Genomic DNA, 15,854 nt, shown 5'->3' with positions numbered 1-15,854 from the left:
GATTCTTAAAAAAATTCAAATATTTGACAACCGTTAAAAAAGTTTAACATTTATTGTGCATTTAAAACTTCCACACTTTATATAGAATTCATTTTTATTGGGTATAACAATGTTATATCAATTCTCAATACTATCTATAACATTATTACAGGTATTTACGATGGCAACCGCTGCTTCCCCAAGTTTTTCTACTGGCTTTATGATGCAATTATCAACAATAAGCTCAGATGTCTCAGCAACCGCGTGCGAGGCTTTTCCTACAGCCTCTACTGGTCTAACTACAAGATTGTCAACTGATTTTTCTACTGTTTCTGCCAAAACTTCGGTCACTGAGACCGTTGACTTTCCGACGGTTTCTAAAGCGTCAGTAACGGAACCTATGTGATATAAAGATTTGGTTAAAAAATTGTGAGACAATTTGTTCGTATACTTTGTAGCGAATCACTTTATTTAGTGGGTTCTTGAATTGCACAAATAATAGCCCCAAAATTGTTTGATGGAAGACCTTCTTTATTTATATAATTCACAATCTATGTGAAAAAACCTCTTTTCTATAAAAACAGAATTAAATAATTATTTGGAATTATTTCAAATCAACTAAATTAACTTACTTCAAGAGGTTTACATCAATTTTAGTTTTTACAACTTATTGATCTTGGAACAACTTTGTTTGGTTATGTTTCAAAAAATAATTACAACAAAATATTTTGGATTCTAATTTTTCCTAAAATTGTACAAATTTAATAAGTATTTTACGTTTAAATACTTTATGTAAATGTCCTTACACGAAAAATAACGACTTCCAGTGTCGCGAATTTTCTTTTTCTTAATTTTGCTCCAAAATAAATTTCAAATGTAAATCCTGCATACACCAAACAATTTCCAATCAATATATTGTATTATTAACAAAGTATGTGTAGTTTTCACTTAAACTAATTCACTTTTGTTCTTCTAAAGTGAAGCTTAAACTATAAATTAATTAAAACTAAATTTCACGTGTAATCACACAAAAATATTCAAGTCAACTGAGATGTTAAGAAATTTCAAAATTTTGGAAACCGTTAAAATTTGATCATCTTGGTAATCTCAATATTTTTTTAACTACCACAAATTACCCGTCTTTCCTTAAAAAAAAATTTCTAAATTTTTTTTCGAAAAACTACAATTAACAATTAAATTATAAAATTATTAGACATATGTATGCAATGTACAACTATTCATTCACATCATCGTAATCCATTCTAAAAAGGTACTACATTATTAATACTTCCTACATCTATCATAGTTCTGTTTCCAAATTTTTCTGGCTTGACTGGGTTCATCAATATTGTAAATCTCTGGAATAATTGCTGAAAGGATTTATCTGCTCCTTGTGCCAAATTTGCAATTGTCTGTTCAGCTTTAATCACTCGATTGTGGTCACCAAAATCTTCCAAAAATTGTACTCGAACCTGTTCCCAAGATCTAATTCTTGGTCGATGAAGCTGCCACCAACTTTGAAGGTCTCTCGATAATAGAATTTCCATGTAGCTTAAGAAAAATTCTATTGGTACATGCAACGTATTGGCTTGACATTCCCAAATTTGGATTTGGTCCAGCGCGTCCATTTTCGGCTCATAGAAATATTTGCCAATAATGCTAATTATTGTTGCACTCACTTTGTGTGGCCCAATTAATGCATTACTATGTCTGTCTGATGTGGATTGAAAATTATAGCTATTCCTGTTCATTGATGCTGAGACGGTTGTAGAATTTCGAGAATTATTTTGCGAATTGTCAAATCTGCTACAAACTTCTGCATATTTTCTGTTGATATTATCTACGATGTCTTGGACTTGGTCCCATTCCTCAGGATCACTAACAACAGTCCTCTTCATACAACAAATAGCAAAATCAAGCAGAACACCGATAGCATACGGATTTACACGAGACGACTCCAATCGATTAATTTCATCAAATACATCATTGATGGTGTTTGTGATTTCTTCTACTGAAGCACGATGATGCATTATAATTGGTGTCAAATCTTGTCCTCTTTGCATCCACCTTTCAAAATCACATTGTAATTGAGCATCAATGATTTCCTTTTGCTCGTCAGAAATCGTTTCGTCTCTTTCACCGTTCACTATGCCTCTTAAATAAGCTTCCGTAAATATTTGCAACTCATTGAGATAATTTGTTTGGATCATGAACTTGTATTGTCGCCTCATAATTACTGGACGAGGTTCACGGATGAATTCAAAAGCCATATACATGATGATGATGAATTGTTAATTTTGTGCAATAAAAATTATGTTCGACGCCAACTCCGGTCTCCCCAAATGTGTGATGATATGTTGTAGCGAATCACTTTATTTAGTGGGTTCTTGAATTGCACAAATAATAGCCCCAAAATTGTTTGATGGAAGACCTTCTTTATTTATATAATTCACAATCTATGTGAAAAAACCTCTTTTTTCAAGAGGTTTACATCAATTTTAGTTTTCACAACTTATTGATCTTGGAACAACTTTGTTTGGTTATGTTTCAAAAAAATAATTACAACAAAATATTTTGGATTCTAATTTTTCACGAAAAATAACGACTTCCAGTGTCGCGAATTTTCTTTTTCTTAATTTTGCTCCAAAATAAATTTCAAATGTAAATCCTGCATACACCAAACAATTTCCAATCAATATATTGTATTATTAACAAAGTATGTGTAGTTTTCACTTAAACTAATTCACTTTTGTTCTTCTAAAGTGAAGCTTAAACTATAAATTAATTAAAACTAAATTTCACGTGTAATCACACAAAAATATTCAAGTCAACCGAGATGTTAAGAAATTTCAAAATTTTGGAAACCGTTAAAATTTGATCATCTTGGTAATCTCAATATTTTTTAACTACCACAACTTACTGAAAAATGACATGATATGGCTTGAAAATGTCAAAAATAAAAAGAATTAAAGTAACAAAGAAATCAAACTAATCTATTAAAAATTGCAAATTCAAATGAAGCAGAACACAGTTTGTAGAATGAATTTATACCATTAAAGCATATAACATCGAGGTTTGATTGTACTTAAAATTATTCTTGGAAAATGATGAGTGATAAGAAAGAAATCCGTTATATTTCCCCAAAAAAATGTATATCAAATAGCACATTCAGGGGGGAATTGGGGGTCAAGACTGAAAGCTTCCCTGAATGTGCTATTTGTTATACTGGACTGAAACAATTGTTATACTAAGACTGAAAGCTTAAAGACAACACTAACGTTTTTTGAGCTGACATTTAGGTAACATGAGCATAAAGTATGAAGTAAGTTAGATTTGTAAAATTTTCATTTAGATATTTATTGTTTTCAACAGAAAATAATTTTTTGATAGTCTAGCATTTGTAATTTTAAGCCTTTAAAAGTTCTTAGTGATGGTAGTAAGCTGGGGCAGCGTGGACAACTGGAGCTTGATGGGCAATAACTGCTGGTTGGACAGTCTTAACGTATGCTGGTTGGACAGTCTTGACGATTGCTGGTTGGACAGTCTTGACGATTGTTGGTTGAGCAACAACTTTGTGGGTGAGTGGTTCTCTTTGGACTTGAGCGTTGAATCCGTTGATTGGATCAGCTTTGTAGTGAACTGTACGCTTGAATCCGTCAGAGTCAACGAGTGAGTAGTGTCCTTCAACAACATCTCCGTTTCTTGATTCGTGTTGTGACTTGCTGTCTCCGGTCAAACCATCTTGAACATCATAAGCGAATGAGTATTGTGGGTTGTGGTCGTAGTCTTCAGCGACTTTGGTGACGACTGGTTGAGCGATCTTTGTAACGACTTGTGGGGCAACATATGCTGTCTTGATGTATGCTGGTTGAGCTACGACTGCAGGGGCAACAGTTTTAACAACTAATTCATATAATATTTCATTAATAAATCATCACGGAATCCTTTGAAAATATTTAAATGATCTAGGGAGTGACAATTTACTTACCTGGAGCATGGTGGACTACTGGAGCAGCATGTGAGTATGTTGTATAAGCTGGTTGCTCATAGACTACTGGAGCGACTCCACAGCTAGCAACGGCAAGGATAGCGAAGAATGAGATGAACTAAAAATATTAAAATAATTGTATAATTATGGCTTAATATTCATAGTTTTTTATTCCAAATCTTACTTTGAATGCCATTTTAAATAATGTTGCTTGATCAATGAATTGAACTGAACTGATTTTTAATTAAACATTGCAGATCGTTTTATAGTCAAAGGATTAAAAGAGAAGCTTTATGCTGAAACAACTCCCTCCACATACTTTTCAATGCTGTACGTACAGAGATACGTAAATGTAGCAAAGAGAAATATTTCGAAAAAGAAGAGAAAAAAAAGAAAGACTTGAATACTGGTCCTCAAACATATCGCATGCCAAATTGAACTTACAAAATGATTTTGCAATTTTATTCCCAACCACACAAAAATTGTTAACCTAGACATAGCCTAGACATTGAATATTATTTTGTAAAATAAATATGTGCCAAATCTACGTTCCGTGATTGTTGAATACGATAAAATTTAAGGTGGTTTGCGTAACTGGAAGATTGACTTAAGTTGAGAGAAAATACTATAGATTCACAATTTATTTTGATAAGAAATGAAATATTTATTCAGGAAGACACAGGAACATTATTTTTCCGAATTTCCCATAGCAGAATTAACAATTGAAGTCGTAGGTTTTAAGATTATATTATCCACAACAGCATAAGAAGTTTGGCCGACTACTTTTACGGGCTTGATGACAATATTATCAACTGCACTTGCCATTGTACTTCCAACTGTTTTAGATACAGATGCAGTAGCTTTTCCAGCTTCTTCAAACACTTTTCCGATTGCGTCTGATTTAGAGTTAAGAAAAAATAAAATTAAAATAATTTTAAAGTATCTAAATTCACCAAAATACTTACCGAAAAAAGGCATAATGACTTAAATTACTTCGAATTTATAAGAACAAAATAGTTTTCCACTTGGTGACTTATCACTATACTTGATAGATGAGAAATGAGACGACAGCAATTGATCTACATTTGTGTATTTTCTTTTACCTTTAAAATCTTACAAAATGGTTCTATGAACTTTAATGTCTGACTGCTAATATACGATATGAATTGACATAAAATCGCATTAATGCATTTTATGAAATATACTGACTTCTTATGATCTAGATCATACGTCCTATTTATTCTTATGTTGCAATTTATTGATTTCATGATTTTTAGAGTAAATTTTAGCATATATCAACTGTCATTTGATATTCAAATTGTATTTGCTTTGCAATTAGAATCAGTTGATTTTCCCCTGTCATAGTTGTAGATCCCTTCATATAAATATTTGCCGTTGATAGTTACAATGCTTTTAAAAAGAAAAATTTATTGATTTAACAAGATTAAAAGTTTTAATTTGATTGCTAAAATCAAAATTTGAATATGAATTCTTAGTGAAACAAATTAAAAGGTAAGATTGGCTCGTGTAATTTAGGAAAATCAAATAATTTTTTTTAAAATCTGAAAATTAAATTAGATAAAGTCTGTTTTGAAAATTTATGATTCATTTTAAACTTCTAAGTTCTGATTTTAATTTTCATGTTGTTCTTTTATTTTTTTTTTTTAATAAATAGACACTAGTTTTTGACATTCTAGAGTGTACCATGAATGAATCGATGACAACAAAATGCTTTTTTCATCACTCATGATATCATTTGGCAAGAATTTTTTTTTCTTAATGATGATAGTAAGCTGGGGCGGCGTGATGGGCAACAACTGCTGGTTGGATAGTCTTGACGTATGCTGGTTGGACAGTCTTGACGATTGCTGGTTGGACAGTCTTGACGATTGTTGGTTGAGCAACAACTTTGTGAGTGAGTGGTTCTCTTTGGACTTGAGCGTTGAATCCGTTGATTGGATCAGCTTTGTAGTGGACTGTACGCTTGAATCCGTCTGAGTCAACAAGTGAGTAGTGTCCTTCAACAACATCTCCGTTTCTTGATTCATGTTGTGACTTGCTGTCTCCGGTCAAACCATCTTGAACATCATAGGCGAATGAGTATTGTGGGTTGTGGTCGTAGTCTTCAGCGACTTTGGTGACAACTGGTTGAGCGATCTTTGTAACGACTTGTGGGGCAACATATGCTGTCTTGATGTATGCTGGTTGAGCTACGACTGCAGGGGCAACAGTTTTAACAACTAATTCATATAATATTTCATTAATAAATCATCACGGAATCCTTTGAAAATATTTAAATGATCTAGGGAGTGACAATTTACTTACCTGGAGCATGGTGGACTACTGGAGCAGCATGTGAGTATGTTGTATAAGCTGGTTGCTCATAGACTACTGGAGCGACTCCACAGCTGGCAACGGCAAGGATAGCGAAGAATGAGATGAACTAAAAATATTAAAATAATTGTATAATTATGGCTTAATATTCATAGTTTTTTATTCCAAATCTTACTTTGAATGCCATTTTAAATAATGTTGCTTGATCAATGAATTGAACTGAACTGACTTATAATCAAACATTGTTGATCGTTTTATAGTCAAAGGATTAAAAGAGAAACGTTTTGTAATTCCCTCCAATGTTGTACGTATAGAGAGCTACACACATAAAATGGTGAAGAGAGCCATGAAGAAAAAGAAGAAATTTAAAAAGATTTCAATATATCGCATGCGAAATTCGTTTTTCAATTTGTTGATCATTTTACTTTAGTTGTCAACCTAGACATTGAACCAAGTTATTTGAGATTGTAAAACTAGTTGTCAACTCCGCCTAATATTGTAAATTTGCTTGGAATATATGAATTTAAATATTTTTCCTAAATATAGAGGAGAGTATCTCAAAGAGTACCATCTTAAATTGGGTTTCCTCATATTTAACGTAAGAATTCATAGTAACAACCATTGTCTATTGATAAACATCACACATCCATAAAAATATTTCATATGTTTTCGTCATTCATATACTATACGCTTATGATTGATATTTCAAATATTAAACTAGTATCAAATTGGTTATAACATTCATTTTAGATTTAAATGATATTTATTGTACATATACCACAACTACAAAAAATTATGCTCCAAAATACTCAAAAAATGGTTCATATAATACATATAGAAGGAATGGGGTCAGAGATTTGTTTAATAATATTTTTAATTCTCCTAAAATTTTATTGTTCATTTTAGAATTGCATTACATACTTATGCCTATAAGTAAAGAGATACAAAGTACTTAATTACTTTGATGGCCGTACATATCAACTGTAATCCATGGCCTCCTTCGGATGTCGCAAAAAGTTGGTTCAATTGCCAGCTTCCGCCTGCCAAATGCCAATACCTAATCCACTGATAACTCTATTGACAGCTACCTTCCAGGATTTCTTCGTTCTACCACGAGCTCTCTTACCATCCACAAAGTCTGATTAAAAGACCTTATTTAGTAGAGTTTTTACATGTCTTCTAATAGAATGTTCAGCCCATCGAAGCTTCGATGGTTACTTTGATTCTTCTTGTAATATCAGCCTCTCCATGTAGCTGATACAGTTCTGCATTGCTTCTACATTTTTATTGAGAGATGCAAAGTGATTTGATTAAATATTCTAGTTTCTCTACTGAAATTATTATGATCTTTCCTATCAGGAGTAGATGATAAAAGACATTTGTTGTTTCAAAATAAAGTAAAATTAGCCAATGGTAATTAAATTTTGCATTCTTACATTTTTCATTTATTATTTTAAATAAAAAATTCGGTTGAAAGTTTAACAATTTTTATCATTCATTATGAATAAATTTAGATGTTAGATTTTTGTATCACATATTTTATATTTAATTCATTCATGAAGTCTTAAATTCAAAGAATGATTTTTAATGATGGTAGTAAGCTGGAGCAGCGTGGACAACTGGAGCTTGATGGGCAATAACTGCTGGTTGGACAGTCTTGACGTATGCTGGTTGGACAGTCTTGACGATTGCTGGTTGGACAGTCTTGACGATTGTTGGTTGAGCAACAACTTTGTGGGTGAGTGGTTCTCTTTGGACTTGAGCGTTGAATCCATGGACTGGATCAGATGTGTAGTGAACTGTACGTTTGTATCCATCGGCGTCAACGAGTGAGTAGTGTCCTTCAACAACATCTCCGTTTCTTGTTTCGTGTTGTGACTTGCTATCTCCGGTCAAACCATCTTGAACATCATAGGCGAATGAGTATTGTGGGTTGTGGTCGTAGTCTTCAGCGACCTTAGCAACGACTGGTTGAGCGATCTTTGTGATGACTTGTGGGGCAGCATAAGCTGTCTTGATGTAGGCTGGTTGAGCTACGACTGCAGGGGCAACAGTTTTAACAACTAATTCATATAATATTTTATTAATAAATCATCACGGAATCCTTTGAAAATATTTAAATGATCTAGGGAGTGACAATTTACTTACCTGGAGCATGGTGGACTACTGGAGCAGCATGTGAGTATGTTGTATAAGCTGGTTGCTCATAGGTTACTGGAACTACTCCACAGCTGGCAACGGCAAGGATAGCGAAGAATGAGATGAACTAGAAATATTAAAATAATTGTATAATTATGGCTTAATATTCATAGTTTTTTATTCCAAATCTTACTTTGAATGCCATTTTAAATAATGTTGCTTGATCAATGAATTGAACTGAACTGATTTTTAATTAAACATTGTAGATCGTTTTATAGTCAAAGGATTAAAAGAGAAACGTTTTGCAATTCCCTCCAATGTTGTTCGTATAGAGAGCTACACTCATGAATTGGTCAAGAGAGTGATAAAGAAAAAGAAGAAAATTGAAAGATTTCAATACTGGTCTTCAATACATCACATACGAAATTCGTTTTACAATTTTACTTCAGTTGTCAACCTAGACATTGAACCAAGTTATTTGAGAATGTAAAACTAGTTGTCGACTCCGCCTAATATTGTAAATTTGTCGGGATTATGTGCAATTAAATATTTTTCTTACATCAAGGAGAGTTATAGTACCTTCTTAAACTGAGTTTCTTCGTATCTAACGTAGTAATACTTATTAACAATAATTGTCTATTGATAAACATTATACATCTATAAAATATCTTTTCATTCTTTTCGTTATCATAACGTTCATTTAAAATTTGAAAAATATTTATTTTACATAAAGTTGAAAACCCCTTTTTTCATACAAAAAATCAATCTATTTTTGAACTCGGAAGAATAAACATTATTGCAAAATTATGAATCCTGAAGGAACTTGTTTTGATTAAACTACATTTACCACAACTCCCAAAAATCATGCTTCAAAATAATCAAGAATTGGTTAACTTATTACATATAGAAATGACGGAGTAAAAGGTTTATGTAATTTCACGTTTTTATATAATTTTTAATCTTAGATTTAAATTGTTAAATTTAGAATAAAAAAAAAACTATTGCATTACATTCATTGTGCTGAAATTATTAAAAAATTCACTCTAAAAGTAGATGAATAACCTGTTTAAAGGATTATATTAAACAATAAGTATTTTGTTGTATTTCACTATGTTTGCTGCTTTTTAATATATTCTAATTTTTTGGAAAAACGCAATGCTATACGTTATTTGAAAAAAATGTTTTTGATGTTGAATTTGTTTCAATAGGACATGGGCTGTTTTAATTTAAAGTCAATATTAATTAAGTTTTGCATTCTTTTCTTTTTAATTTATTATTTTAAATAAAAAAATTAATTGATAGTTTAACAATTTTTATCATTCATTATGAATGAATTTAAATGTTGAGTTTTTGTATCAATTATTATCACTTTTGATTCATTCATGAAGTATTAAATTAAAAAGATGATTTTTAATGATGATAGTAAGCTGGGGCAGCTTGATGGGCAATAACTGCTGGTTGGATGGTCTTGACGTATGCTGGTTGGACAGTCTTGACGATTGCTGGTTGGACAGTCTTGACGATTGTTGGTTGAGCAACAACTTTGTGGCCAAGTGGTTCTCTTTGGACTTGAGCGTTGAATCCATGGACTGGATCAGATGTGTAGTGAACTGTACGTTTGTATCCATCGGCGTCAACGAGTGAGTAGTGTCCTTCAACAACATCTCCGTTTCTTGTTTCGTGTTGTGATTTGCTATCTCCGGTCAAACCATCTTGAACATCATAGGCGAATGAGTATTGTGGGTTGTGATCGTAGTCTTCAGCGACTTTGGTGACAACTGGTTGAGCGATCTTTGTGATGACTTGTGGGGCAGCATATGCTGTCTTGATGTAGGCTGGTTGAGCTACGACTGCAGGGGCAACAGTTTTAACAACTAATTCATATAATATTTTATTAATAAATCATCACGGAATCCTTTGAAAATATTTAAATGATCTAGGGAGTGACAATTTACTTACCTGGAGCATGGTGCACTACTGGAGCAGCGTGTGAGTATGTTGTATAAGCTGGTTGCTCATATGTTACTGGAACTACTCCACAGCTTGCGACGGCAAGGATAGCAAAGAATGAGATGAACTGGAAATTTAAATAATTCAATTATTAAAATTGGCTCAGCAATTTGATTTTAAGTGTCAAAAACTTACTTTGAATGCCATTTTTAGTAATGTTGTTTGATCAATGTAATGCACTGAACTGATTTTTAACTTAAAATTGCATATTATTTTATACTAAATGAAATAAGAGAAAAATAGCTAACAAAGTTATTTAAACTCCCTCCAAAACCTTTTCTCAATGCTGCACCACTTAAGAGATACGTAAAAACTCTTATTTCTCCAAATAGAGAAACAGATGACTCTCATTTTTTATTTCTTTTCTCAACGCTCAAACGCTTTAACCCTCAAAAAAAAAATTGTTTAGTATAGGAGTAGATTGATATTGCTCCTTGTGACATGGATTATTTGAATTTTTTGTCGTCCCTTCATAGTTTTTTTTAATTCATAACTTATGTGCATTAATCTCAAGAAGGTCATGTGAACTTTTCTCCATACTTTCTGTATCATAAAAAAGCCTCAAAGTGTCCCATGTTGTTAAGAAGTCTAAATTTCAAGGCAAATATTGAAATTTAGGTTAAATTCTTTTTTGGACGTCCAGGTTCAAGGTCAAAATTTAAAATTTTTTTTCTGAATTTCATTTAGTTTTTGCACCTTCTTGCAAGTTTGTAACGTAATTTATCTAATTCTTTGAAAACCAAGACTCAAAAAAGTCCAAAAGAACTTTTATAGTCTAATTAATCTCCAGATTCATAATTCATAATATTTCAATCTATAAGGACGGAGATTATTCTATACCGTGCATCAAAAATTTGATTTATTGATCAATACGAAGAATTGCAATGAAAACTCAAACTTTTATTTGCGGTTTTATTTATTATAATAAATTTAAATGTTAATTAATTTTGATGAGGGCTAGGCACTTCTACTTGTTGCATTACCAAAATGTCGGAATTCAAAATTCCGAAATATTTGCAAAAAACACGAAATTTTCTGAAAATTTAAAAGGAATAATTCTTTTAGTTTGGGCAATTCAATTTTTTGTCGTTTATTTTCTTCTCAAATAAAAACATTTTGATATTCTAGCATTATTAAGGTTCACCAGGAATGAAAAAAATACTAAATCACAAAAATCAGGAAATGAATATGTACAGATTTTATGGGATTATGTGGATCACTTTTCAGCATTTGATTCATTGATGATGAATTGAATTCAGGTAAAGGTTTTTAATGGTGGTAGTATGCTGGGGCAGCATGGACGACTGGAGCGTGAGCATAGACTGGGGCAGCGTGAACGACTGGAGCGTGGTGGGCAACAACTGCTGGTTGGACAGTCTTGACGATTGTTGCTGGTTGGACAGTCTTGACGACAGCTGGTTGGACAGTCTTGACGATTGTTGGTTGAGCAACAACTTTGTGGCCAAGTGGTTCTCTTTGGACTTGAGCGTTGAATCCGTTGATTGGATCAGCTTTGTAGTGAACTGTACGCTTGAATCCGTCTGAGTCAACGAGTGAGTAGTGTCCTTCAACAACATCTCCGTTTCTTGATTCATGTTGTGACTTGCTGTCTCCGGTCAAACCATCTTGAACATCATAGGCGAATGAGTATTGTGGGTTGTGGTCGTAGTCTTCAGCGACCTTAGCAACGACTGGTTGAGCGATCTTTGTAACGACTTGAGGGGCAACATATGCTGATTTGATGTAGGCTGGTTGAGCTACGACTGCAGGGGCAACAGTTTTAACAACTAATTCATATAATATTTTATTAATAAATCATCACGGAATCCTTTGAAAATATTTAAATGATCTAGGGAGTGACAATTTACTTACCTGGAGCATGGTGGACTACTGGAGCAGCATGTGAGTATGTTGTATAAGCTGGTTGCTCATAGGCTACTGGAACTACTCCACAGCTGGCGACAGCAAGGAAGGCAAAGAATGAGATGAACTAGAAAAATAAAAGTGTATTCATAAATTTAAGGCTCGAAAATTCTTTTTAAGTTTCAGAATACTTACTTTGAATGCCATTTTTAATGATGTTGTTTAATCAATGTAATGCACTGAACTGACTGTCTGATTCCAACGCAGATCATTTTATAGCAAAAGGATCCAAAGAGAAAATAATCTACGCAAACAACTCCCTCCATTTTTTTCTCTTTCGTTTTAATGTTTTGTTTTTGTTTCTCTTTATGTACTTTCCGACCCGCAAGCATACACATAGTCTGTAAAATGTATGTACTTTTATTTGCATACATTTTTTTGCCAATTTTTCTTTACATAACTTTTGACCTAGACATTGAAACATTTTAAGAGGTAAAAAGTGGGCATTACTAAAGATTCGATAGCCACTTCCGAGTTTGCAAAAAAAAAAAACGACTAGACACTAACTTACCTTTAATTAGCTATGACGTTTTTTTGTACACTCGGGATTGCATCAAAATTTATTAATAAAATACAGAATTAAGATTTAAATATTATTAAGAGCTTTAAAATAACATTTATGTAAGTGAACCAGACTAGAACTATTCAGATTATTTCATTAATGCTCTCAAATTACTAAAGTTGAATATGTAAACAAATATTCATGTCCATAGCTTTTTTCTTATTGTTAAAAAATATGTATGCAGATATTGTCTGTCAACATCAGTTTATCGAGTCTTTGACTGATAATTTATGAATTGCAAGATATGTAGTAAAGCGACCAAAGTAACTAATTTTTCAAATATTCAATTTTTGACTGAAATTAGAGCTTGTTTGACAAATTTATCAAAAAACTACAGAAATTTCTGATTTTGCTGTTTTTTATTTAATGGAATAGTCGTGCTAACTCAATTTTATACTAAGTTCATAAAGGCTTTATAAAGTGCTGTAATGTAGATTCTTAATCAGTAATAGCTAACTCAATTTTATACTGAGTAAAAGTGCTGTAATGTAGATTCTTAATCAGTAAAGTGAGTAAAAGTTTAAATTTCAAATTTTTTCTTTCATTTATTTTATTCTTAATAAATAAAAAAACACATTTGAGAGTCTTAACATTCACTATGAACGAAACTAAAGGCTGAATTTAAAAATCACAGTTTCCTATTCTTAATATTACTACTCAGCATTTGATTCTATCACGGATCAGATATTAAGAATAAAGCTTTGTTGTTTTTAATGATGGTAGTAAGCTGGGGCAGCGTGGACAGCCTTGACGTATGCAGGTTGGACAGTCTTGACGATTGTTGGTTGAGCAACAACTGTTTTGTGGACGAGTGGTTCTCTTTGGACTTGAGCGTTGAATCCATGGACTGGATCAGCTGTATAGTGGACTGTACGTTTGTATCCGTCGGCGTCAACGAGTGAGTAGTGTCCTTGAACAACATCTCCGTTTCTTGATTCGTGTTGTGATTTGCTGTCTCCGGTCAAACTGTCTTGGACATCATAAGCGAATGAGTATTGTGGATTGTGATCGTAGTCTTCAGCGACTTTGGTGACAACTGGTTGAGCGATCTTTGTGATGACTTGTGGGGCAGCATATGCTGTCTTGATGTAGGCTGGTTGAGCTACGACTGCAGGGGCAACAGTTTTAACAACTAATTCATATAATATTTTATTAATAAATCATCACGAAATCCTTTGAAAATATTTAAATGATCTTGGGAGTGACAATTTACTTACCTGGAGCATGGTGGACGATTGGAGCATGATGTACTAATGGAGAACCATGTGAGTATGTTGTATAAGCTGGTTGCTCATATACAAGTCCGCAATTTGCGACGACAACGAGGGCAAAGAATGAGAAGAACTAGAAAATTTGAACAAATAATGTTTTATTAACTTCACATGATTACTATTCACTTAGGTATTATTTTTTTCTTGACTTTTCAAGCCTCTTATTTTATATTTCAATTATTTTTTAACTTCACTAATTAATTATTTTCCAAATTAACTCAAACTTACTTTGAATGCCATTTTATATGATATTGTTTGAACAATGTTAAGACTGAACTGAATTCAAATCAAATATTACTGATCGTTTTATAGTAAAAGGATTCGTGTCACAGATGCATCGAACGAACATCTCCCTCCAGATATTTTCCAATGCATACCAATGTTTTCCACGTTGGTATGCATTGGCTTTGGATACATTTGGGTAGAGAAACGATACTTAGCAATATTTGAACGTTTGTCCACGAGTAATTTTTCATGCAATGGACATTATTTTGGAGAAATGCGAAACATTCAAACGGTGCCTTGAATATTCCAAACCACATTTGGGAATTTTGACTAGACATAGCCTAGACATTGGATAATTAATGTTTTACATATAAGGCAAAGCGGTAATAAAATTGATTGAAAATTTACAGACTTAGACAGTTCTGACAGAATTCTATGCGGAACTATCAGTTTTAGACAGTACAATACCGAAATATATGAATGAGTCAGCATATATACCAATTTTGAAAATACTCTCTGATGATTGGCATAACGTCATTTCTGACACTTATTCCAGCTGATTGGAGCTTAGCATTTTTTTTAAGTGCAATTCTACAATCCCATTTAAACCCCAAAGCTACAAAAACTGGTTCAGTCAATAACTCATTTTGATTATTATTGCATAATTTGTCCGGTTCATGAAACAAAAAAAAAAAGATCAACGCGGTTTTTCGCACTCTCTTTCATGCGATGTCATGTGGCGGGTCGGTCGCGAAAAAGAAATTCAAGGTTGTGTTGTTGCCGAAAATAAGTAACTGAGTAGGTAAATAGGTAGGTAACTGTGTGTGATTCGAAGAAAAGTTGATTGATCGATCAAGTTGAGAGATATAAATGGGATTGTTTTACTGGTGCGAATCATAAGTTTTGGGTACGTTCATAAATGACGTCTTGGTTGTATGGGGAAATGGATGACAGGGAGAAACCAAAATCAGTGATGTGCTATGGCAATTGTATGAGATGACAGACTTAAAATTCAATGGACGTCATTTATGAATGACTCCCTTATAAATTCATGGAAATATTAGTTTATTCGATAAATAGGCAAGCTGATGCTGTGGTTAAATACAATATATTGATTTCTATGCAAGATATTCATGACCCCCCTTTAGGTTCATAGATTTTACATTCAATTTAACATTGCCGAACTGCTGTCATATCACTTTATACTTTTTTCATTCATTCATTGCATCATTGACCTTGTTACTACTAAGCGAATTTTGGCAAAAAGATATATGAGATGAAAATTACTTCATTATGCATTATTAAGTCATTTAAATCTCACGAAATGTGCATGCAAAATAAATATGTTTATTTTATGAAAATGTGCATGAATGAAATCTGTTATTTTACGATCGTTCCTTATTCATGTCTTCAAGTCATTTGC

The 15,854-nt window shown here is 32.7% G+C and overlaps 5 protein-coding genes and 1 long non-coding RNA gene across 9 annotated transcripts; all 6 read right to left on the bottom strand.

Annotated features, from left to right (window-relative positions):
* Nucleotides 1-22: 22 nt before the first annotated feature.
* On the bottom strand, nucleotides 23-3,006 carry LOC139093484 (uncharacterized). Its single transcript, XR_011544698.1, has 2 exons — nucleotides 2,900-3,006; nucleotides 23-377 (listed from the first exon to the last, which is right to left on the bottom strand). It is a non-coding gene; the product is annotated as an uncharacterized lncRNA (long non-coding RNA).
* A 369-nt stretch (nucleotides 3,007-3,375) lies between these two features.
* LOC139093381 (larval cuticle protein A2B-like) lies at nucleotides 3,376-4,190 on the bottom strand. Of its 2 annotated transcripts, none has more exons than XM_070644085.1 (3): nucleotides 4,152-4,190; nucleotides 3,968-4,085; nucleotides 3,376-3,882 (listed from the first exon to the last, which is right to left on the bottom strand). In XM_070644085.1, the coding sequence occupies exons 1-3, from the start codon at nucleotides 4,161-4,163 to the stop codon at nucleotides 3,404-3,406; spliced, it is 609 nt and encodes a 202-aa protein (XP_070500186.1). In that variant the 5' UTR covers nucleotides 4,164-4,190; the 3' UTR covers nucleotides 3,376-3,403. The 2 variants fall into 2 exon arrangements, with proteins under 2 accessions (XP_070500186.1, XP_070500187.1); XM_070644086.1 differs by having other exon boundaries at nucleotides 3,376-3,858.
* A 1,400-nt stretch (nucleotides 4,191-5,590) lies between these two features.
* Nucleotides 5,591-6,515, bottom strand: LOC139093455 (larval cuticle protein A3A-like). 2 transcript variants are annotated; one of them, XM_070644184.1, is made up of 3 exons: nucleotides 6,477-6,515; nucleotides 6,293-6,410; nucleotides 5,591-6,207 (listed from the first exon to the last, which is right to left on the bottom strand). In XM_070644184.1, exons 1-3 carry the CDS (start codon nucleotides 6,486-6,488, stop codon nucleotides 5,744-5,746), a joined length of 594 nt encoding a protein of 197 aa, XP_070500285.1. In that variant the 5' UTR covers nucleotides 6,489-6,515; the 3' UTR covers nucleotides 5,591-5,743. The 2 variants fall into 2 exon arrangements, with proteins under 2 accessions (XP_070500285.1, XP_070500286.1); XM_070644185.1 differs by having other exon boundaries at nucleotides 5,591-6,183.
* Nucleotides 6,516-7,718: 1,203 nt separating this feature from the next.
* LOC139093454 (larval cuticle protein A2B-like) lies at nucleotides 7,719-8,677 on the bottom strand. Its single transcript, XM_070644183.1, has 3 exons — nucleotides 8,634-8,677; nucleotides 8,450-8,567; nucleotides 7,719-8,364 (listed from the first exon to the last, which is right to left on the bottom strand). Exons 1-3 carry the CDS (start codon nucleotides 8,643-8,645, stop codon nucleotides 7,886-7,888), a joined length of 609 nt encoding a protein of 202 aa, XP_070500284.1. The 5' UTR covers nucleotides 8,646-8,677; the 3' UTR covers nucleotides 7,719-7,885.
* Nucleotides 8,678-9,682: 1,005 nt separating this feature from the next.
* LOC139093355 (larval cuticle protein A3A-like) lies at nucleotides 9,683-10,622 on the bottom strand. Of its 2 annotated transcripts, none has more exons than XM_070644054.1 (3): nucleotides 10,586-10,622; nucleotides 10,400-10,517; nucleotides 9,683-10,314 (listed from the first exon to the last, which is right to left on the bottom strand). In XM_070644054.1, the coding sequence occupies exons 1-3, from the start codon at nucleotides 10,595-10,597 to the stop codon at nucleotides 9,851-9,853; spliced, it is 594 nt and encodes a 197-aa protein (XP_070500155.1). In that variant the 5' UTR covers nucleotides 10,598-10,622; the 3' UTR covers nucleotides 9,683-9,850. The 2 variants fall into 2 exon arrangements, with proteins under 2 accessions (XP_070500155.1, XP_070500156.1); XM_070644055.1 differs by having other exon boundaries at nucleotides 9,683-10,290.
* An 884-nt stretch (nucleotides 10,623-11,506) lies between these two features.
* Nucleotides 11,507-14,471, bottom strand: LOC139093320 (cuticle protein-like). Its single transcript, XM_070643999.1, has 6 exons — nucleotides 14,435-14,471; nucleotides 14,153-14,279; nucleotides 13,658-14,067; nucleotides 12,509-12,535; nucleotides 12,323-12,440; nucleotides 11,507-12,237 (listed from the first exon to the last, which is right to left on the bottom strand). Exons 1-6 carry the CDS (start codon nucleotides 14,444-14,446, stop codon nucleotides 11,720-11,722), a joined length of 1,212 nt encoding a protein of 403 aa, XP_070500100.1. The 5' UTR covers nucleotides 14,447-14,471; the 3' UTR covers nucleotides 11,507-11,719.
* Between the last annotated feature and the right edge of the window lie 1,383 nt (nucleotides 14,472-15,854).

The sequence above is a fragment of the Chironomus tepperi genome, unplaced genomic scaffold (assembly GCF_022539635.2).
Source record: "Chironomus tepperi strain 1889 unplaced genomic scaffold, CSIRO-AGI_Ctep_v1 contig_335, whole genome shotgun sequence".
NCBI lineage: Eukaryota > Metazoa > Arthropoda > Insecta > Diptera > Chironomidae > Chironomus > Chironomus tepperi.
Note: the sequence above shows the minus strand (reverse complement) of the source record. Positions and strands in the feature narration are given on the sequence as shown.

Bases quoted from the DNA above. Each gene is read 5' to 3' on its own strand.
- LOC139093381 (XM_070644085.1), bottom strand. The intron at 3,883-3,967 runs GTAAGTAAATTG...TATATGAATTAG, and splicing joins AGTAGTCCACCATGCTCCAG to TTGTTAAAACTGTTGCCCCT.
- LOC139093455 (XM_070644184.1), bottom strand. The intron at 6,208-6,292 runs GTAAGTAAATTG...TATATGAATTAG, and splicing joins AGTAGTCCACCATGCTCCAG to TTGTTAAAACTGTTGCCCCT.
- LOC139093454 (XM_070644183.1), bottom strand. The intron at 8,365-8,449 runs GTAAGTAAATTG...TATATGAATTAG, and splicing joins AGTAGTCCACCATGCTCCAG to TTGTTAAAACTGTTGCCCCT.
- LOC139093355 (XM_070644054.1), bottom strand. The intron at 10,315-10,399 runs GTAAGTAAATTG...TATATGAATTAG, and splicing joins AGTAGTGCACCATGCTCCAG to TTGTTAAAACTGTTGCCCCT.
- LOC139093320 (XM_070643999.1), bottom strand. The intron at 14,068-14,152 runs GTAAGTAAATTG...TATATGAATTAG, and splicing joins AATCGTCCACCATGCTCCAG to TTGTTAAAACTGTTGCCCCT. The intron at 12,441-12,508 runs GTAAGTATTCTG...TTATTTTTCTAG, and splicing joins CATTAAAAATGGCATTCAAA to TTCATCTCATTCTTTGCCTT.